General features: G+C 44.7%; 1 protein-coding gene across 1 annotated transcript in view; it reads left to right on the forward strand.

The window, feature by feature from the left end:
* The window catches only part of BCAR1 (BCAR1 scaffold protein, Cas family member), a 167,087-nt gene that overhangs the window by 62,030 nt on the left and 82,031 nt on the right, over positions 1-23,026 (forward strand). The window contains exon 2 of the mRNA XM_066582246.1: positions 20,960-21,694. Within this exon, the coding sequence (XP_066438343.1) occupies positions 20,960-21,694 (735 nt within the window). The remainder of the gene's footprint in view (positions 1-20,959; positions 21,695-23,026) is intronic.

The following is a 23,026-nucleotide window of genomic DNA, read 5'->3' on the forward strand; positions in this document are numbered from 1 at the left end:
AGAAAAATGAAAAAAGCACACACAGAATGGGAGGGATTGGGTTAAGCAGCAGCTCATGTGAAAAAGACTTGGGTATACGGGCGCCCACCCACTGGCGATTTTTTTTTCTTTGCGTTTTGCGTTTTTCCTGCAGAGCCATTAGAATTGAATGTACTCCTGTCCACTGGCGTTTTGCGTTGCGTTGCGTTTTTTAACATAGGAACTGTCAGTTGCATATGTGTCCTTATTTTTCTCCTAATGCACCCATGAAAGTCAATGGAAAAGCCGCGAAAACGCCGCGAAAACGCGGCAAAAAACGCAGCGTTTTTCACGCACGAAAATCGCAAACGCCAGTGGGTGGGCGCCCTACTAATAGATCATAGACTGAATATGAGTCAACAATGTGATGCAGCAGCCAAAAAGGCAAACACAATTCTGGGATGTATTAAGAGAAGCATGGAGTCTAGATCACGTGAGGTAATTATCCCCTCTACTCTTCCCTAGTCAGACCTCATCTGGAATACTGTGTCTAGCTCTGGGCACCCCACTTTAAAAAAGACATTGACAAACTGGAACAAGTTCAGAGAAGAGTTATTAGGATGGTGAGCAGTCTGCAAATCATGTTCTATGAGGAACGGTTAAAGGATTTGGAAATGCTTAGCTGGCAAAAAAGAAGGCTGAGAGGAGACATAAGGTACTGTTATACCTTGACGCCACCAGAAGCTAGAGGTTTGACAGGGCTTAGATGGAGGAATGCCCCTGTCACACCCGTAGCTTCCGATTGGCTGGCGACCCAGCACAGCTTAGAGGCCTGACAGCAGCCTGGAAGGAGTTTTGTCGTGGGATGGAGGGTTAGGGATAGTTTCAGTGTTAGGCTTACATTATTAGCTGTTAACGGTTCCATGTGAGTGTCGGCTGGCATTTACATGGAAGCATTGAAACCTAATAATGTACGCCTAACTGTGAAACTACCCCTAACCCTCTATTTCACGGCAACAGTCTCCCCCCCCCCCACCAGTGGCCTCCCGCCTGCAACTCCTGCACAACTATACCCTGCGCTCTATTGGCCAACGGAGTGTGCCTGTCAGCCCTGAGGCACGGGGGGAATGTGGCCGCAGATGGCTACTGTGCTCCCCATGGTCCTCTTGGCAGCGGCGCCCATGACAGCTGCTGAAGGCAGGGGAGCAGAGTTGCCATCAGAGTGTGACGGGCTGTTCCACAGCCCTGAGTGCTGCAACTTCAGAGGCCAGGCCGCAGCCAATCAGAAGCTGGGTGCATTACTAAATTTTCTGACAGCTGTATTATGTCGTCACTAGAGATGAGCGAGCGTACTCGGAAAAGCACTACTCGCTCGAGTAATTTGCTTTATCCGAGTATCGCTGTGCTCGTCCCTGAAGATTCGGGTGCCGCTGCGGCTGACAGGTGAGTCGCAGCGGGGAGCAGGGGAGAGCGGGCGGGAGAGAGGGAGAGAGAGATCTCCCCTCCGTTCCTCCCCGCTCTCCCCTGCAGCTCCCCGCTCCGTGCCGGCACCCGAATCTTCAGGGACGAGCAAAGCGATACTCAGATAAAGCAAATTACTCGAGCGAGTAGTGCTTTTCCGAGTACGCTCGCTCATCTCTAGTCGTCACCCTTTACTTCCGGTGGCGGCATAATACAACAATATTGAGACTTAATTGCTGTCTACAAATATCTGAAGGGCTGTCACAGTGCAGAGGGATAAGCCCTATTCTCATTTGCACAAAGAAAGAATAGAAGCAATGGGTTGAAACTGAAAGGGAGAAGACACAGATTAGATATAAGAAAAAACTTTCTGATAGTGAGGGTGATCAATGAGTGGAACAAGTTACCACAGGAGGTGCTGAGTTCTCCTTCAATGGAAGTGTTCAAACAAAGGCTGGACAAATATCTGGGATGATTTAGTGAATCCTGCACTGAGCAGGGGGTTGGACCAGAGGACCCTGGAGGTCCCTTCCAATTCTACCATTCTATGATTAAGGCTGTGTGCTTTTGTTCTGAAAAATCACTCTAAAATGCTGTTCACTTGGGGCCTCACTTCGTCCTAGTTTGCTCTCTACTTTTGTCAAGTGAAATCCATCTCTAGTAACAGAGACAGGAAGATTTAATACAGGAAGTGAAGGACTGGGATGACTCATGCTGCTACTTGAAGTGTATGGAGAGCAAAGGAGAGTGGGGGGGGGGAGAGAAGGGGAGACAGTGAGGAAGAAGAGAATAACTGCTAAAAAATGTAAGCTACAAGTCATGTAATATCCAATAATGCTGCTATTTTCTTATCAACACACAGGGCAACTTTTGATAAGACATCTGAAAGTACTAGTACACTTTAAAAAGAGTGAATCAGGATAGGTACCCTGTTGCATCCTGTCGTCCTTGACTTCTATGTCGTCCTTGACATTTATGCTACACCATCTGGATCCTGTTGTTCAGCAGAAGAAAAAAATGAAGCCTGCATAGTTTTTGTTTCCTGCTGCATCCTGTTTTAATAGTAGACTTGACACCCCTTCAGCGCACCCACACCAACACCACCACCAAAAAAGTTGCATTGAATTGACAGAATGCAAAGCCATGTCATGAGCCTAGCCTAGTATAACTCTCAACTCATACTGACTATCAGTCTCATAGAGTAGTATGGGAATTAGTCAGTAAAAAAGCACTGTGAGCCATAGCCCCCATTATACAACAACTGCAAAGGACCACCAAGGAAGTTCTCAATCTGGTATGTATCAGCCAATACAAACATAATATCTAGGAAGAATCCATGCTCTGAGCATAGTAAATACAGATGGTCCTCTACTTGCAAACGTTAAAGTTACGAACTCTGCAAGATACGAACATAATTGTTCTGCACTATGATGTAATGCTATAGCATTACATCATACTGTACAGCGATCGAGCAGGCATTCTATCAAGCCATGCCATAAGCACTGCTTGATAGGCACTCTGCATAGCAGCCCTGGGGCCTTTCACAAGGCAACAGCACGGCATCCCTCAATCTTACCACAGGGGGGCAGTGCGGGACCCCCGTAAGTCAGGTGCCAGCTGTTTCTAACAGCTGGCACCTGACTTACGGGGGTCCCGCACTGACAGTGGCATTTAAAGTCTTATCAGCTCTGATAAGCGGCGCGGCTTATGGGAGCTGTTGCAGGTGGGTGTCGGCTCTAAGAAACAGCCGGCAGCCATGTTGTATGGAGTGAGATCACCCCGTGATCTTCCTCCATAGAAGCATTTGTTCAGACATACGAAGAAATGCACTTACGAGCAGCTTCCTGGAACCTGTTCGTAAGTAGGAGACTTTCTGTAATTCCCCTGTTCTTTGTTTCTGTATTACAACAAACACAGGCAGGAAGTAACACTTTCAATGGCGTACAATAAGTCTCTGGTCAAAAAATAAGTAATGTTGTGGTGTGCACTTGGAGGAAACAGCATGTTTAATTCAATAAATTGCCCATTCATTCAAGTTCTGGTCTTGCTACAGTGCAAGGAAGAAGAAATACTCAGGCTTCCATTGTCTCCTTCTCCAAACGGGCATAGAGTAAAAGCCAACTCAATCTGTAGAGAAGTGGGAGCTATTCATGGAATGGAGTATTGCTGAGATCCAGCTGTGAAGCTGCCTGACATCACACATACACAGGAAAGACAAGCACAATAGAAGTAATGGTCTGAGATCTTCACTGGTTCACATAATCTAGTTGACTTATATACATGTACATATGAGATGGCATCTACTGCCCGATTACTAGGAAAGAAACATCAATAGTTGCAGCTTTATAAATAGGATTATTCTGAATAGCACCTAAATAGAGAATATTGATGATAGTGTGGTTTGGTGTCCTACTGATCAGTAAGTGGTATCACACCGGCCCCCATCAATCTCTGCATAGTGCAGCTCCCACCTGGTACTGGGTTTCAGTACCTCTAGTGCAGGTCTTAGTTTAGATGACACTGTGTGAAATTCTTTTGGGTGCCAGCACTTCATAGCAGAAAATGTATTGCATTGATAGTCAGTCTGCCTATATTCTGCATGTGTACAAAGCAGCAATATAGCAGCATACTCACACCAGAATAGCTCAGGAAATAAATACTGCTCCCGAACCAAGCTCCGTATATAAATACAATACCAGAACCAAGCTCATAACATAAATGCAGCACGAGAACCAAATATGTACAATTGTAGAATTAATTGATTGTATTGCACGAGCATCAACTGGCTCACAATGGCACCTCAAAACATCAAAGGGGAGGAGACAGAGCCAGGAGAAGGATGATTCATCTATGAAGAAAATCATCTGCCTGGGCAGTCCTAAGGTGGTTGATCGCTCCTACCCTGATCTTCCCATACAAGCTGGTGGTTCATGCTTTGTAGCTAAGGCCAGCCATGACCACCCCTTTAATACACCTCTTGATTTTTAATTATCAGAATGGCTTAACACCACCTGTTGTATTTTGTTGGTTTGTTGTACTATTAGCACTTGTCATTGCTAGGATTTCACAAATTATAAAGGTATGAATGGCAAGAGCAAGAAGGAGACAAAAAACCAGTGATACTAACAATAGTAAGAGGTTGGACAAGCGCTATGAAAAAGGTTGACTGCCCTCTGATTAAGCCACTAAGTAAATATTGTGTAACTACTCTTTTATCCACATATGACATTGAATGACTTCTGGCAGGAAAGAAACTACTGAATAATTTCAGATGAATGTAATTTAAAGACTAGTCATTTATTTATTTGAACAGGCTCTCCAGTCTCAACCCAGAATCCGTGATTGCATTGCAGCTGCTCTGTAGTGGTTTTTCATTAATGTTAAGCCGTACAGTCGACATTACTGTATGGTGTGTTTGGTTTTAAATTAAAGGGAACCTGGCAACATACAGTACGTAAAACGGTCCCGGAATACTTAAAGGAGCATGAAACAAAATAATTACTTATAAAAATAGTTATTACCAGTCATATATAGATGTGTGCATCGGGTCTACTTGGGGTTTATGGAATCATTTTCTAACCAATTTTCACAGCCTATGTGATGTTGTTAGTTGGATCAACCACAGCAACTGTGTTGAGGGGGAGGCATACACAGTTACTGATGATGATCACACAGCTCCTGTCATACAGTTATAACAGAGGAGAGCATGAGTCATCCTCCTGACTGTATACTTATGGGGTGTACATTATTTTTTAGGTGAATATAGAAGGTAATGATAATTAAACTGCCCCCCTGCAGGCAGAAATAGTATAGCCTCTAGCTAATGCTGGGTTCACTGCAAAATAGCATAAATGTTAAATTGAAAGTAACAAATCTGACTCTCAAGATGGTAGCTGATAGATGGCTGCTTTGCATAGAAATGGCTGAAATACAAAGTGTGACAGACAGTCAGATGAGGGCAACAGGAATGGAAAAATATGTTTTCACCTGTTTAACCCTTTAATAATATTAATTGTAAATTGCATTAATGAAAAGTGGGATAGAAGCTAAATGCTAAGGCCCATTTAGACACAACGATTATGGCTCAAAAATCGCTCAAAGCCGTCTTTTGAGCAATAATTGTGTCTAACTGCACTGACATCATGCAGTTTCCGTTAAACCATCGCTCATCGTTGTCTTTCAGCATACTGAAAGACGACAATGAGTCTTATCAGGGATTCACAGCAGGATACAGCTGATACTATTGTTTCAGCTGTATCCCGCTCCCTGATGACAGGCTGGGTATGAAGAACGCAGCTGTCCAGTTGCATTCTTCATACCCCGCACGGAGCGCTCGTCTGTATAACACCCAGGCGCTCCGTGCAGAAAACAGCTGGATGCAGAGAGCAAGCAGGAACCCTTGCATTAGAGTAAGGTTCAGATTGCAGTAATTGGTTAGTATTTTACATCAGTACTTGGAAGCCAAAACCAGGAGTTGAATCTACAGAAAAAAAGTTTATTAAGATTTGCATCTCTTTCGTATTTTAGACCCATTTCAATTTTGGTTTACAAATACAGATGGAAAATACTGACCAAATACTGCTGTGTGAATGTGATCTAAATGTACATCTGTAATGCTTTATCAGTGAAAAGAATAATATATTTTCTATAGAAAGAATATTACTACCCTGTAGACCATTACCTCGTGATCTAGGCATAGACATCATCAAAATCTTTTGGCTGCCAGTTTTGTTTGGACCATCTGACAACCTCTTATCCATGGTGATATCACAACTGTCTTTAACTGCAGCTAACTTAATACTGAGAGAAGAAGAAGTGTTCTTATTAGCTTTATAGACCCTTTCAATCCAATCCAGATATAGACATACACACATTGAAGGGCAAGTCACCTAGCTGCAAAGCTTATATCCTAATATTTTAGATGAGTGACCTCTATATTACTTGCAGTCTCATACTGGAAGGGACAGTTTCGCATCAAACATCTGACAATTTTGCCCTGAATAGTAATATAGTATGTAAGGCCCCAAAAAAAGACATATGTCCATACAGTTCAGCCTATTACCCCCAAATTTTGATCCAGAGGAAGGCAAAAAGAACAACAAAGTAGAATCCAATTTTCTCCAAAAACTTCTGATCTGTTAAGTAATGACTAGAAATGAGCGAACGTACTCGTCCGAGCTTGATACTCGTTCGAGTATTAGCGTGTTCGAGATGCTTGTTACTCGAGACGAGTACCACGCGATGTTCGAGTTACTTTCACTTTCATCTCTGAAACGTTAGCGCGCTTTTCTGGCCAATAGAAAGACAGGGAAGGCATTACAACTTCCCCCTGCGACGTTCAAGCCCTATACCACCCCCCTGCAGTGAGTGGCTGGCGAGATCAGGTGTCACCCGAGTATATAAATCGGCCCCTCCCGCGGCTCGCCACAGATGCATTCTGACAGAGATCAGGGAAAGTGCTGCTGGTGCCGGAGCTGCTATAGGGAGAGCGTTAGGAGTTATTTTAGGCTTCAAGAACCCCAACGGTCCTTCTTAGGGCCACATCTAACCGTGTGCAGTACTGTTGAGGCTGCTTTTAGCAGTGTTGCACAATTTTTTTTTTTTGTATATCGGCCGTGTAGAGCATTGCGTCCGCAGTCTGCAGTCATTGTACAGAGTATAGGGGCAGTACTGGTGAGGCAGGGAAAGAGATATTCAGGCTATATACGCAGTGGGCTTTTTCCAAAAAATTGATCGCCGTCATCCCGCCAGAGAGAAACAGTATACATAATATTATACGCTGCCTACAGTATCTATCTGCTGGGGGTTGTAGTCCTAATTAATACGCAGCTAAGCGTTACAGCAGGCTTGCGCAAATTTGTTTCCTGGATCTGCTGTCTCTGTTACATGATCGCCGTCATCCCGCCAGAGGGAAACAGTATACATAATATTATACGCTGCCTACAGTATCTGTCTGCTGTATCAGCTCAGCATTTAAAAAAAATAGAAGCAAAATACTTAAGGCCTACTACTGGCCCTTGGCCACTTGACTGCTTCTGCGCTGTGAATTCCACTAGCTCAGTCCTACGCACCTACGTCTCACTACAGGCATGCGCAAAATTGTTTCCTGGCTCTGCTGTGCGTTCCATAAGGGAAGTCAGCCTCCAACCACAGGCCAATAAGCGGCACATTTAATTACAGCGTTCTGTTTCTGCACTACTGGTAATACAGCATGCTGAGGGGTAGGGGTAGGCCTAGAGGACATGGATGCGGGCGAGGACGCGGAGGCCCAAGTCAGGGTGTGGGCACAGGCCGAGCTCCTGATCCAGGTGTATCGCAGCCGACTGCTGCGGGATTAGGAGAGAGGCACGTTTCTGGCGTCCCCACATTCATCTCACAATTAATGCGTCCACGCGGTAGACCTTTATTAGAAAATGAGCAGTGTGAGCAGGTCCTGTCGTGGATGGCAGAAAGTGCATCCAGCAATCTATCGACCACCCAGAGTTCTGCGCCGTCCACTGCTGCAACTCTGAATCCTCTGGCTGCTGCTCCTCCTTCCTCCCAGCCTCCTCACTCCATTACAATGACACATTCTGAGGAGCAGGCAGACTCCCAGGAACTGTTCCCGGGCCCCTGCCCAGAATGACCAGCAATGGTTCTTCTCCCATCGGAGGAGTTTGTTGTGACCGATGCCCAACCTTTGGAAAGTTCCCGGGGTCCGGGGGATGAGGCTGGGGACTTCCGGCAACTGTCTCAAGAGCTTTCAGTGGGTGAGGAGGATGATGGCGATGAGACACAGTTGTCTATCATTCAGGTAGTAGTAATTGGAGTAAGTCCGAGGGAGGAGCGCACAGAGGATTCGGAGGAAGAGCAGCAGGACGATGAGGTGACTGACCCCACCTGGTTTGCTACGCCTACTGAGGACAGGTCTTCAGAGGGGGAGGCAAGTGCAGCAGTAGGGCAGGTTGGAAGAGGCAGTGCGGTGGCCAGGGGTAGAGGCAGGGCCAGAGTGAAGAATCCACCAACTGTTTCCCAAAGCGCCACCTCGCGCCATGCCACCCTGCAGAGGCCGAGGTGCTCAAAGGTCTGGCAGTTTTTCACTGAGAGTGCAGACGACCGACGAACAGTGGTGTGCAACCTTTGTTGCGCCAAGATCAGCCGGGGAGCCACCACCACCAGCCTCACCACCACTAGCATGCGCAGACATATGATGGCCAAGCACCCCACAAGGTGGGACGAAGGCCGTTCACCGCCTCCGGTTTGCACCGCTGCCTCTCCCCCTGTGCCCCAACCTGCCACTGAGATCCAACCCCCTTCTCAGGACACAGGCACTACCGTCTCCTGGCCTGCACCCACACCCTCACCTCCGCTGTGCTCGGCCCAATCCACCAATGTTTCTCAGCGCACCGTCCAGCCGTCGCTAGCACAAGTGTTGGAGCGCAAGCGCAAGTACGCCGCCACGCACCTGCACGCTCAAGCGTTAAACGTGCACATAGCCAAATTTATCAGCCTGGAGATGCTGCCATATAGGGTGGTGGAAACGGAGGCTTTCAAAGGTATGATGGCGGCGGCGGCGGCCCCGCGCTACTCAGTTCCCAGTTGCCACTACTTTTCCCGATGTGCCGTCCCAGCCCTGCACGACCACGTCTCCCGCTACATTGTACGCGCCCTCACCAACGCGGTTACTGCCAAGGTCCACTTAACAACGGACACGTGGACAAGCACAGGCGGGCAGGGCCACTATATCTCCCTGACGGCACATTGGGTGAATTTAGTGGAGGCTGGGACAGAGTCAGAGCCTGGGACCGCTCACGTCCTACCCACCCCCAGAATTGCGGGCCCCAGCTCGGTGGTGGTATCTGCGGCGGTGTATGCTTCCTCCACTAAAGCACCCTCCTCCTCCTCCTTCTACGCAACCTCTGTCTCGCAATCAAGATGTGTCAGCAGCAGCACGTCGCCAGCAGTCAGTGTCGCGCGGCGTGGCAGCACAGCGGTGGGCAAGCATCAGCAGGCCGTGCTGAAAATACTCAGCTTAGGAGAGAAGAGGCACACGGTCCACGAACTGCTGCAGGGTCTGACAGAGCAGACCGACCGCTGGCTTGCGCCGCTGAGCCTCCAACCAGGCATGGTCGTGTGTGACAATGGCCGTAACCTGGTGGCGGCTCTGCAGCTCGGCAGCCTCACGCACGTGCCATGCCTGGCCCACGTCTTTAATTTGGTGGTTTAGCGCTTTCTGAAAAGCTACCCACGCTTGTCAGACCTGCTCGGAAAGGTGCGCCGGCTCTGCGCACATTTCCGCAAGTCCCACACGGACGCTGCCACCCTGCGCACCCTGCAACATCGGTTTCATCTGGCAGTGCACCGACTGCTGTGCGACGTGCCCACACGGTGGAACTCTACGCTCCACATGTTGGCCAGGCTCTATGAGCAGCGTAGAGCTATAGTGGAATACCAACTCCAACATGGGCGGCGCAGTGGGAGTCAGCCTCCTCAATTCTTTACAGAAGAGTGGGCCTGGTTGGCAGACATCTGCCAGGTCCTTGGAAACTTTGAGGAGTCTACCCAGATGGTGAGCGGCGATGCTGCAATCATTAGCGTCACCATTCTTCTGCTATGCCTCTTGAGAAGTTCCCTGCAAAGCAAAAAAGGCAGACGCTTTGCACTCGGAAACAGAGGCGTGGGAAGACAGTATGTCGCTGGATAGTCAGAGCACCCTCCTGTCTATATCTCAGCGCGTTGAGGAGGAGGAGCATGAGGAGGATGAGGAGGAGGGGGAAGAGACAGCTTGGCCCACTGCTGAGGGTACCCATGCTGCTTGCCTGTCATCCTTTCAGCGTGTATGGCCTGAGGAGGAGGAGGATCCTGAAAGTGATCTTCCTAGTGAGGACAGCCATGTGTTGCGTACAGGTACCCTGGCACACATGCCTGACTTCATGTTAGGATGCCTTTCTCGTGACCCTCGCGTTACACGTATTCTGGCCACTACGGATTACTGGGTGTACACACTGCTCGACCCACGGTATAAGGAGAACCTTTCCACTCTCATACCCGAAGAGGAAAGGGGTTCGAGAGTGATGCTATACCACAGGACCCTGGCGGACAAACTGATGGTAAAATTCCCATCCGACAGCGCTAGTGGCCGAAGGCGCAGTTCCGAGGGCCAGGTAGCAGGGGAGGTGCAGAGATCAGGCAGCATGTACAGCACAGGCAGGGGAACACTCTCTAAGGCCTTTGACAGCTTTCTGGCTCCCCAGCAAGACTGTGTCACCGCTCCCCAGTCAAGGCTGAGTCGGCGGGAGCACTGTAAAAGGATGGTGAGGGAGTACGTAGCCGATCGCATGACCGTCCTCCGTGACGCCTTTGCCCCCTACAACTACTGGGTGTCGAAGCTGGACACGTGGCCTGAACTCGCGCTGTATGCCCTGGAGGTGCTTGCTTGTCCTGCGGCTAGCGTCTTGTCAGAGAGGGTGTTTAGTGCGGCTGGGGGAATCATCACAGATAAGCGTACCCGCCTGTCAACCGACAGTGCCGACAGGCTTACACTCATCAAGATGAACAAAGCCTGGATTTCCCCAGACTTCTCTTCTCCACCAGCGGACAGCAGCGATACCTAAACAATACGTAGGCTGCACCCGCGGATGGCAGCATTGTTCTCTATCACCATCAAAAACGTGGACCTTTTAGCTTCATCAATCTGTGTATAATATTCATCCTCCTCCTCCTGCTCCTCCTCCTGAAACCTGACGTAATCACGCCGAATGGGCAATTTTTCTTAGGCCCACAAGGCTCAGTCATATAATTTTTGTAAACAATTTTTATACGTTTCAATGATCATTAAAGCGTTGAAACTTTCACCTGAACCAATTTTTATTTTAACTGGGCTGCCTCCAGGCCTAGTAACAAATTAAGCCACATTAACCAAAGCGATTAATGGGTTTCACCTGCCCTCTTGGTTGGGCATGGGCAATTTTTCTGACGTACATTAGTACTGTTGGTACACCAATTTTTTGGGGCCCTCGCCTACAGTGTAATCTAATTAATTTTTTGCCCACCTGCATTAAAGCTGACGTTACATCAGCTGTGCTGGGCACTGCAATGGGATATATTTATGTACCACCGGTGGGTTCCAGGGAGCCACCCATGCTGTGGGTCCACAGGGAGTTGTAACTGCATGTGTCTACTTCTAAAGAACCCCAGTCTGACTGGGGCATGCAGTATGGGCCGAAGCCCACCTGCATTTAACATGACATTACCTCAGCTGTGATGGGCAATGCAATGGGATATATTTATGTACCGCCAGTGGCTTCCTGGCACCCACCCATGCTGTGGGTCCACAGGGAGTTGTAACTGCATGTGTCCACTTCTAAAGAACCCCAGTGTGACTGGGGCATGCAGTGTGGGCCGAAGCCCACCTGCGTTTATTTGGACGTTACCTCAGCTGTGATGGGCACTGCAATGGGATACATTTATGTACAGCCGGTGGGTTCCAGGGAGCCACCCATGCTGTGGGTGCACACGGAATTCCCATTGCGGAGTTGTACCTGCCTGTGACTATTTATAAAAAAAACGCGGTCTGACTGGGGCATGCAGACACCTTGACAGAATGAATAGTGTGTGGCACATAGGTTCCCCATTGCTATGCCCACGTGTGCAGCTCCTGATGGCGGTGGCACAGGATTATATTTCTCATTGCTTCTGTACAGCATTGTGGGCTATCGCCCCGCCCCTTTTAAAGAGGGTCGCTGCCTAGCCGTGCCAACCCTCTGCAGTGTGTGCCTGCGGTTCCTCCTCATGGCAGACGCATTTATAAATAGACATGAGGGTGATGTGGCATGAGTGCAGCTGAAGGCTGCGCAGGGACACTTTGGTGTGCGCTGTGGACACTGCGTCGTGCGGGGGGGGGGGTTGGGCAGCATGTAACGCAGGAGAAGTGGCAGCGGAGTGTCATGCAGGCAGTGATTGTGCTTTGTTGGAGGTAGTGTGGTGCTTAGCTAAGGTATGCATTGCTAATGAGGGCTTTTCAGAAGTAAAAGTTGTTGGGAGGGGGGGGGGGGCACTCTTGCCGCTATTGTGGCTTAATAGTGGGATCTGGGAACTTGAGACGCAGCCCAACATGTAGCCCCTCGCCTGCCCTATCCGTTGCTGTGTCGTTCCCATCACTTTCTTGAATTGCCCAGATTTTTACAAATGAAAACCTTAGCGGAGCATAGGTCCCATACAAAAATGCTCGGGTCGCCCATTGACTTCAATGGGGTTCGTTACTCGAAACGAACCCTCGAGCATCGCGATAATTTCGTCCCGAGTAACGAGCACCCGAGCATTTTGGTGCTCGCTCATCTCTAGTAATGACTTGTTTGTCTGGAGTAGGAGAGTCTTCTGGTGCCTGGAGCATTCTCCAAGTTTCCTTCAGACTAGAGAAGAGCGAGCACGCTCGGATAAGGCAGTTACTCGAATGAGCATCGCTACCCCCCGCTCACCCCCGCCGCCCCCCCGAGCCTGTCGTGGGGTTACAAAATGCATTAGTGAAGATTGCAATAATTCTATGATTACTAACAAATAGATCTACAATTCCGTAACTATTACTTGAGCGAGCTGTACAGTATAACCTTAAAAAAATGTTGCCATTTTGACAAATATACTTTAACGGAAACAAGACCGACATCACCAAACTGTGACTCATGGCACCCAAGGGCAGACCACAGGGTGGATTTATTCTTAGCTCTCTGGATCCGGCACTAGTTCAAGATGAAGCCTAAATCACACACAGCACAGTCTTGCAAGCCCCAAAACACTTTGCTGCCACTACTGACCGTTTATTTGCCAGGCAAGTCAGCCACCTCAGTTCTGCCCACCTGCTGGATTATGGACCTTTCCGGTTTCCAGCAGCCCAAACACAGCTACAGTTCTTCAGGATTATGGATCGCTTAGAGCCTTAGGACAGACTTATAACGTTTTATGCTTTATTTCAAAAAGGTTAGAAGTGCTCAGATAAAAAATATACAAAAAGGGATAATCTACAAAAAGGGTAAAGAAATATACAAAATACTCACAAAGCAGTTATGAAAACAACAAGGTATAAAATAATAGAAAATATCAGTCCGAAGTTGGTATGAATAGTTCTGGTTGCGAGGAGCATGCAGAAATATGGACTATCCTGAGAGTTTGGAGAGTGTAACCTCATAGTTTTAGGGTTTCTCCAAACAGAATCCACCAACTTTGCCCCATGACATTAGGGAGAGGCCACCTGAGTGAATGTGCAGATATTCCAGATGAACACACAATGTAATATTTTTACCATCATTTCTCAGGAGGTGCTCCGGGAGGGAAACAATGGCCTCCATATTTCATAACATCAATTTACAAGTAGATACCAAGCATCCTTTGTGGAATATGAGTAGTCTAGCAGGTATACAATTCCACATGTTCTAGGGATTGCACAACAATAGGAGTGAATGCATTGAGTTCACAATCAATGCCCGATTCTGAAAATACAATTGGTGTTGACTAAAACTTTCAGATGACTCATAATTTGAGTTGAGCGAACGTACTCTGCCGAGCTTGATGCTCGTTCGAGTATTAGCGTACTCGATGGTGCTCGTTACTCGAACGAGCATCACACCGTGTTCAACCCCGCCCCAGAGAGAGAACCAAGAAAAAAAAAGCTTGGGACCCGGCGTCCCACATACAAAAATGCTTGAGTCTCCCATTGTAGTCAATGGGGTTCATTACTCAAGTAGAGCTCTCAAATTTTCCGAAAAGCTCGACTCGAATAACGTGGACTCGAGCATTTGGGTGCTCGATCATCTCTATTCATAATCCCAGTTATCAATTTATCTTTTGATTGATAGCAGTATTTAATTTCAGAGACTTAGCGTCTGGGGTTTGTGGATTGTGAAAACAGGGAGACCAATATCTCCTCTTGGTAACTTCATTATTATAGGACTAAGGACATGCTAGTCTTTCATAAAGGAGTAGATAGGATGATGGGATCAAAAGCCTCTTGTTCAGGTGCGAATTAACATGCCAATTTATAAGCTTTGCTTGTGACAGATTGCATACCTGCCGACCTGCAAATAATTCACCCAGTGTCCTGATTAACCCCTTCACGACCAATGACGTATCGGTTTGTCATGGAGCGTTGGGGTATGTATAAAGAGAGGTTGCGTGGCAACCTCTCTTCATACAGTGTGGGCGTCAGCTGTTTATAACAGCTGACACCCGCGGGCAATAGCCGCGAGCAGCCGCGCGGCCGATCGCGGCTATTAACCATTTAAATACTGCTATCAATTCCGACAGCGGCATTTAAATCCCCCAAACATTGTTCGGGGGTCCCGCACGCGCCCCCCCCCCCCCCCCCACGGTGAGATCGGGGGAGCCGTGCAGGTGTCATGGCAGCAGGGGGCTTAATGAAAGGCCCCAAGGCTGCATTAACAGACTGCCTATCAAGCCATCTCCGTGGGGTGGCTTGATAGACTGCCTGTCAAAAAGCAGTATAGCATTACGTCATACTGCAGGAGCCATCAAAGTATCGCATGTTAAAGTCCCCCGGGGGGACTTCAAAGTAATGTAAGAAAAAAAAATCAATAAAGATTTTTTTAATTGAAAAAAAAAAGTTGCAAAAGTTTAAAAAAAGTTTTGCCATATCTATTATTAAAAAATCTAAATAATAAATTAAAAATATGTATTTGGTATCGCCGTGTCTGTAAAAGTCTAATCTATCAAAGTAGCGCATTATTTTTCCTGCACGGTGAATGTCATCCGAAAAAAAAATAAAGACCGCCAGAAATGCATTTTTTTAGTTACCCTGTCTCCCAGAAAAAAACGCAATAAAAAGCGATCAAAAATTCGTATGTATTCCAAATTGGTACTATAAGAAACTACAGCACATTACGCAAAAAATGAGCCCTTGCTAAACTATGTCGACGGAAAAATAAAAAAGTTATCGTGCGCACAAAATGACGACAGAAAATAATTGAAAAAAATTTAATGTCTTTGAAAAAAAAGAGGAGTATAGTAAAAAAAAAAACTATACAAGTTTGGTTTCGTAGTAATCGTACTGACCCATAGAATAAAGTTATCATGTCGTTTTTGTTGCTGTTTCTGCGCCGTAGAAACAAGACGCACTAAAAGATGGCGAAATGTCGGTTTTTTTTTTCATTTTACTCCACTTAGAATTTTTTAAAAGTTTTTCAGTACATTATATGGTACTTTAAATAGCACCATTGAAAAATACAACTCGTCCCGCAAAAAACAAGCCCTCATACAGTGACGTCGATGGATAAATAAAGGAGTTACGATTTTTTTAAAGGGGGGAGGAAAAAACGAAAATGGAAAAAGAAAAAGGGCCGCGTCATTAAAGGGTTAAGGATGGTCGATACTAGAAAACAGTGGTTGGTACGCAAAGATAGGTGAATCTCCTGGTTTTATACATCACTACTAGAAATGAGCGAGCGTACTCGCTAAGGGCAAATACTCAAGCGAGTATTGCCTTTTGTGAGTACCTGCCCGCTCGTCTCAAAAGATTTGGGAGCGGAGAGTTGTGGGAGTGAGCAAGGGGGAGTGGGGGGAGAGAGAGAGATCTCCCCCCGTTCCTGCCCGCTCTCCCCCGCCGCTCCCCGCCGGCACCCGAATCTTTTGAGACGAGCGGGAAGGTACTTGCAAAAGGCAATACTCGCTCGAGTATTTGCCTTTAGCGAGTACGCTCGCTCATCTCTAATTACTGCACATATATTGAATCATTTTTATTATATACATGATTAAAAATGTTATTCATTTAAGGAAACTGTCAAACGAACCTCTCATTCAGTTACATGTATCTCTGTAGAGAAGAAAACTACCATGTTTCCTCAAAAGTAGAACCTACTATAAAAATAAGCCCTACACTGATTGAAATATAAGCCCTTCCTCAAAAATAAGCCCTAATTATACAATATTAAACAACAAAAAAAACAAAACAATACTGACCTAGCAGGCGCCATCTGGGTCCCTCCAGGTGGTCTCCAGAGCTCTGGCACTCTTGCTGCAGTTCTCAGTAGCTAACAGGACATCGCTTCCTGGTCATGGAGTTCATAAACCCCGCCTCCAGGAAGGTGATGGCTCTAATTGGTTCTCGAGCGCCTCGGCTGAGCCAATCAATGCAGCGCTCGATGAACCAATCACAGCTGGAGGGATCCGAATGGCACCTGCTAGGTAAGTGTAAGACACCCCTGAAAATAAGACCCTGTGCCAATTTTGGGGCAAAAATTAATATAAGACAGGGTCTTACTTTCAGGGCAGCACAGTAGTAGAAATTCAAATATAGTTTGTAATAAAACAAACAATGGACAGACATTTCAGGGAGTTAATGTTTAACATATCAGTAGACAGGTGCGTTCACCAACAGCTGTATTTACACCACAAGCAACATGTGTAGGGAACTTATATAAGCACTCAGCCGTGTAACAAGCAATGGCCTAAACACAGAACATATGTGGGTTTGTGTACTCAATGTTATGTTTACTTACTTATACTCTTTACCAATGATATACTATACAGCGCTTTACACATTGTGCTATATAGTTCTGTATAACGCACCATACGTGTTTCTGAATAGACATATAAATATGTTCTATAAAATACGCGAACAATATTTCTCATACTTTATAACATTTGAATGCCAAATCCTGGTACCATTTAGTCTCTGTTCCAAATGTACCCCTGTTTAGCATAAATCCCACTATTTTGTTGTCGGGTTCACTGGGCAAATTAGGACTGTTGGCAAGTATGTATTTCCTCTGCAGTGCCTCCTTAGGTGAAATGAAGCATTACATGGTGCCCATTAAAATAAGTGCTGTTTCTGTAATTCATAGATGTGCTGTGTTCTCAGGAGCAGAGCTGCTCTTCACAACTAGACTCTGCTCAGGCTGATAGATGATGGTCTCTGTATAGGGACTCTCTTGAATTCTGAAATGACAACTACTTTAACTTGTTTTTATTGGGATGTTAAGGGGCCACTCCAGTGATTTTTTTTCTCATTCATTATGTAGTTATCCCCTTGTGTATATATAAGTGAGCTGATGTTACCTTGGTTAATTTTTTTTTTGTCTGAAACTTCCAGCCTTTTTGGTCCTCAGATGATCATGTGATCTTAGTTCTGACCAACTCAGATCTACTCGGAGTCATGGATTCATTTTCTAGTCAGATTCTCAGTTTGTGTGATGCTGTTACATGCATCTACCACTGAAACCTCCAACATGAGAACACAGGCATTCCTGTCACAGTTACTGATGATCACACAGCTCCTGTCTCACAGTTATAATAGAGGACTTCTCAGCTCATCATCCTGACTGTATAATTATGGTCTGTAGCATTATTTAGAATGAATATAGAAGGTAATGGTAATTAAACTGTCTCCCTGCAGGCAGAAATAGTATAGCCTCTAGCTAATGCTGGGTTCACCGCAAAAGGGGATAAAGGTGAAACTAAAAGTAACAAATCTGGTAATGATAATTGAACTGTCCCCCTGGAAAGCAGAAAGGTATAACCATAGCTATAGCTGTGCTGATGCATCATGAGATTGCTGTGAAACTGAAAGTAAAAATATCTCACTCTCATGCATACGCTTGTAAAAACGCAGCATTTTTTAATGCAGTGTTTACTGCATTTTCAGCTGCGTTTACAGGTTTGACTGAATTTTCAGCACAGTTATAAACGCAGCCAAGCCAGCTGATAATGCCAGAACTGTAAAAAACGTGGTAAAAAAATGCGGTAAAAAATGTTGTACCCATATTTTATCACATTTTTAGCAGCACTGAAAACACACCCCATTTATTTCAATGGGCAAATCCTCGCATTTTAAAACGCTGAAACGCTTGAAAATTAATTTATTATGCAAATCTTAATAAACCATTCATGGATGTTAGGGAGGTCTGACCTATAAACATATCTTACTTCGAATCTTTACTATACAATAAAGTTTTCCAATGTGTCTGTAAATAATGTTTGCTGTCCATGATTTTTGGATAAGTTATTCAGAAAAATGAAAAAATCAGATTAGTAACTCTGCTGTTTAGTTATATACGGATTCCAAAATGAGAGGTATATGACTGGAAAACTAAGCAGATATTTTCAGAGATACGGATCACTACCTGTGGAATGGCAGCGATTTAAGCTGCGATCCATAGATAAATTAGGTAAATTATGGCTGAGTTGATGAAAAAGTTGATGAAAAAGCACATTACAGGTCGTTTTTTATCTATATATATAAAGACAAAAGCCCTCACTGTGTGACTGACTGACTGACTCACCACTAATTCTCCAACTTCCCGATGTCGTAAAAACATGAAATTTGGCACGAGCATTGATTCTGTCATAAATAGGAAAAGCTAATGGGTCCCAACTCGATTATTCAATTCTATGCGCAAAAGAATTAGCGTCCAAATTTTACGTACGTAATCTAATTCTCTTATTTCCCGATGTCGTAGAAACATGAAATTTGGCACGGGCATTGAATATGTCATAAATAGGAAAAGTTAAGGGGTCCCAACTTGATTATTCAATTCTTAGCACAAAAGAATTAGCGTCCAAATTTTACGTACATAATCTAATTCTCTCACTTCCCGATGTCATAGAAATTTGAAATTTTTTTCATGAGCATTGATTATGTCATAAATAGGAAAAGTTAATGGGTCCCAACTCGATTACTCAATTCTAAGCGCAAAAGAATTAGCGTCCAAATTTTACATACGTAATCTAATTCTCTCACTTCCCGATGTCAAAGAAACTTGAAATTTGGCACGAGCATTGATTATGTCATAAATAGGAAAAGTTAAGGGGTCCCAACTTGATTATTCAATTCTTAGCGCAAAAGAATTAGCGTCCAAATTTTACGTACGTAATCTAATTCTCTCACTTCCCGATGTCATAGAAATTTGAAATTTTTTTCACGAGCATTGAGTATGTCATAAATAGGAAAAGCTAATGGGTCCCAACTCGATTATTCAATTCTAAGCGCAAAAGAATTAGCGTCCAAATTTTACGTACGTAATCTAATTCTCTCACTTCCTGATGTCATTTTATATAAAGGAAACGTAGCTTGGTTACCTCCACGTGGTGTTTCCTGGGTAACGCAAAGAACCACGCAAAATGGTGAACAAATTTTTTTCCTCGGTATCTCTAAAGTAACCACGACTTCATAAGATTTTCCGTGGGAACACCAGATGAAAACCAGTACCAAATTAAATCGGGTGAAGCCGGGTATATCAGCTAGTTGCAGATAAACGTCAAATTCTTTCTGTAACGAAACTATGGAAACTTCCGTTGTTTCGTATTTGGCAGTATGTGGCTTTTTTCCGTGGGAGAATCATTGGAGAGAGAACCACAATTGTTGGGTGGAATTTGGTGGTTTGCTAACGAGTGTCTTCTAAGGTTGATGGGAATATTTCAACTCTTCCCTCACAAGAGAGATTAGCACTGGTAGCTTTGAACTTGACCACTGTGACCTCTCTGTCTCTGTTGTAAGATACTTCACATTCCTTAACTGGAGTCCGCTTAACTATTAATATTTCACAAAGTTACATTACTCCTCGGAGTTTCAGAGTTGTTTCAATATTTGTTCTGCAGATGCATTTATGTTAAAAGGGAAGACTGCAGACATTGCCTTCTGCATAATTAAAATTCTTATTTAGGCTCTGGGCATATCTGCATTGAAGGCTTCGTTCTATGAAAAAATACTAGAGAAAATAGATAGCGCTATTTTTTTGTAAAATGTGATGAAACAGGAAAACAGAATACCCAATGTAGATGTAGATAGGACACTACTTATAACTGAAGATACTGAAGTAGGTTTTTGAAATACAAGGTTTACGACTTGTAGGTTTTGACTATACTGGGATTCAACTTAGGTCCAAGAGTATATGTCTTATTTCTAAATGCCTTCTACAATGATATAAACCAGTGTTTATACTGCGGGCTGTTGCTCTCCAGTTCTGATGCAACCACAGCTCTCAACCTCAAGTTGGTAAGGCATGTTAGGAGTTGTTGTTTCACCATAGCTGGACAGTCGCAGGTTGCAGACTACCAGTATAAACAAATTTGGCATTGTCGTACATGGGTGAACTGACCAATTTAAGGGGTAGGACCAAATTCAAGAATTGGCAATTTTAATTAAAGGTGTTGTTCAACTGTAAACTATCAATGGTTAGGGGATTAATAGTAAATCGCTAGCAGTCAGCCACCCACGAACCCTGGAGATCAGCTATGCACAGGGCTGCTGTCTTGCTGATGGGAATTGATAGATTAGAACCCACAGCAGTGGCTTGACTACACAGATAGTTACAACTGAAGGGAATTTACAGCTGGGCATCTCCTTTAAGTAATATTAGATTGTAACATTATACTTTGTAATGAGGCCACATGATCATGAGATGCATCTAATATTATCGCTATGTAGATAGCTACGTGGCTCCAAACCTTTGACTCATCAAGCAGTTTTAAATGGTATTCACTTTTGACTTTGTACTCATCAAGTTAAAATCTTCCAAAAATATTTTCATTAATGTTTTTGTATCTGTGTATTTTGCAGAATGTATTGGCCAAAGCTCTGTATGACAATGTTGCGGAGTCACCAGACGAATTATCCTTTAGGAAGGGGGATATCATGACCGTGCTGGAACGTAACACTCAAGGTCTAGAAGGCTGGTGGCTTTGCTCTCTGCATGGAAGGCAAGGAATTGTCCCTGGAAACAGGCTAAAAATTCTGGTGGGAATGTATGACAAGAAACAAACAAGTGACCCAAGCCAACAGAAACCTCAGCAACCAGCCCAGCAGCAGCCACCTCAAACTCCATTGCCTTATAACAATCAAAGTGTCTATAATGTTCTTTCCACAAATCAGTACCCCCCAGTGCACTCCTCTTACCAGAGCCAGAGTGCAGATAGTGTTTACTTAGTTCCAGCTACACCTAAAGGACAGCAAACACATTACCAGACCCCTCAGGGGTCACAGCACCCTGGTCAGACAACTCCTTCTAAGCAATCTACCTTGTATCAGAATCCGCTACCCCAACATCAATTCACAAGTCAAGTTCAAGACATATATCAGGTTCCCCCATCCATGAATCAATCACAGGAGCTGCACCAGGTGCCAATAGGATCCACCAGCCCACCTCATACTCAGGACATTTATCAAATACCACCTTCTGCAGGGACTGGACAAGAAATTTACCAAGTGCCACCATCAATGACCCCATCCCAAGAAATTTATCAAGTGCCACCATCCATGGATATGCGAGGAGAACTCAGAAAGCCACCAGGAAAGGTACAGCACACTTTATTCTGTATTTAATTCTTTATTTTTTAAACAACTTTTCTTTGATGAAAGTTCTGTAATCCTTTAACTCTGAAATTGTCTTTCCCATTATTTCCACCAGACCTCTTATTCTCCAGTTTATGTACCAATATTAAAAACAGGTTTACCCTAAAAGATAAAACACAAAAAATATAGATAGCGGTTCTTCTGTGCCCACCTCTCTGCCAACATGTCTATGTCTCTAATGGAATCAGTCTGCCTATAAATGTTGTGTCAGACTAATGAGCATATTAAAGTTTACACAGTTGTAAATGGCGTGACTCAATGATATCCATTAGCTATTGATCCATCAAAAATGAGCTTTGATCGAGCTGCAGTCTGATAATCTCCTGCCTGGAGGGGATGAATGTATGTTTGCTAAAGAAAAAAATCAGCCCAGACTTAAAACTGTGTTAGTTCTCGGTCTTCTTGAGAGCTACAGTTAATTTATACATGGTGACTGCAATTTAATAATTACAGGAATGGCTAATCAGTAAGTGTATGGACTTGGTTAATCACTTCACATTTTTGCTTTTAAGAGGTTGTGTCAAGATGGTATATCCTGTTAGGGCATGTGAATGTCATAGAGCGGGTCCCCTCTTCAGAACCTGTCTTTATGACCCACAACGGAGAGCTGCTCATTAAGAGAGACTCCTGTTCTAATGTACCTTCTACGATCCTGGTATTACAGGATAGCAATTCATGTGAATGGCCGGCCTGTAATACTACATTTTCCTTGCAGCAACCACTGCTGAAAAAAAGTATTACTGACTGCGGCTTCCTCGGCAGAATCAGCTGATTGCCAAGGGTGCCAAGAGCAGCTATTGTCCCCCATCCCGATTCCTGGGAAGGGTCGTGCATCTTGGTACAACCCCTTTATGTTTGAATATGAAAAAAAGGTATTCAAACATATTCCTCAGTGTATCCATAGACTTTAATTGGCCAAAGCAAGTCCGCAAGAATGTACTTTTGACTACGTGTGACCACCTTTATGTCATTCTACTTTTTTTGGAGGACAGAATAACTAGCTCTCACAAAAAAGTATATGTGGTGTAACGGGTTTAGTTTTCATATTGAAATAAATGTGACGAATGCAAATGTGATGCTTTATGTTTGCATAAATGTATACAGTTTTAATTGTCTTTATTGCAGAAGAAAATTTAAAACAATTAACCTGTGCCTTGCACCTCACTGCTGGTGATGTGTCTACTAGACCAGCAGCTTGTTATTCATACCACTGCCTCAATGTATACTCTCCTCTCAACATCAGCAGTGCTGAGATGCTTTACTTGGTTTATGGGG

The sequence above is a fragment of the Eleutherodactylus coqui genome, chromosome 11 (assembly GCF_035609145.1).
Source record: "Eleutherodactylus coqui strain aEleCoq1 chromosome 11, aEleCoq1.hap1, whole genome shotgun sequence".
NCBI classification, from domain to species: Eukaryota; Metazoa; Chordata; class Amphibia; order Anura; family Eleutherodactylidae; genus Eleutherodactylus; species Eleutherodactylus coqui.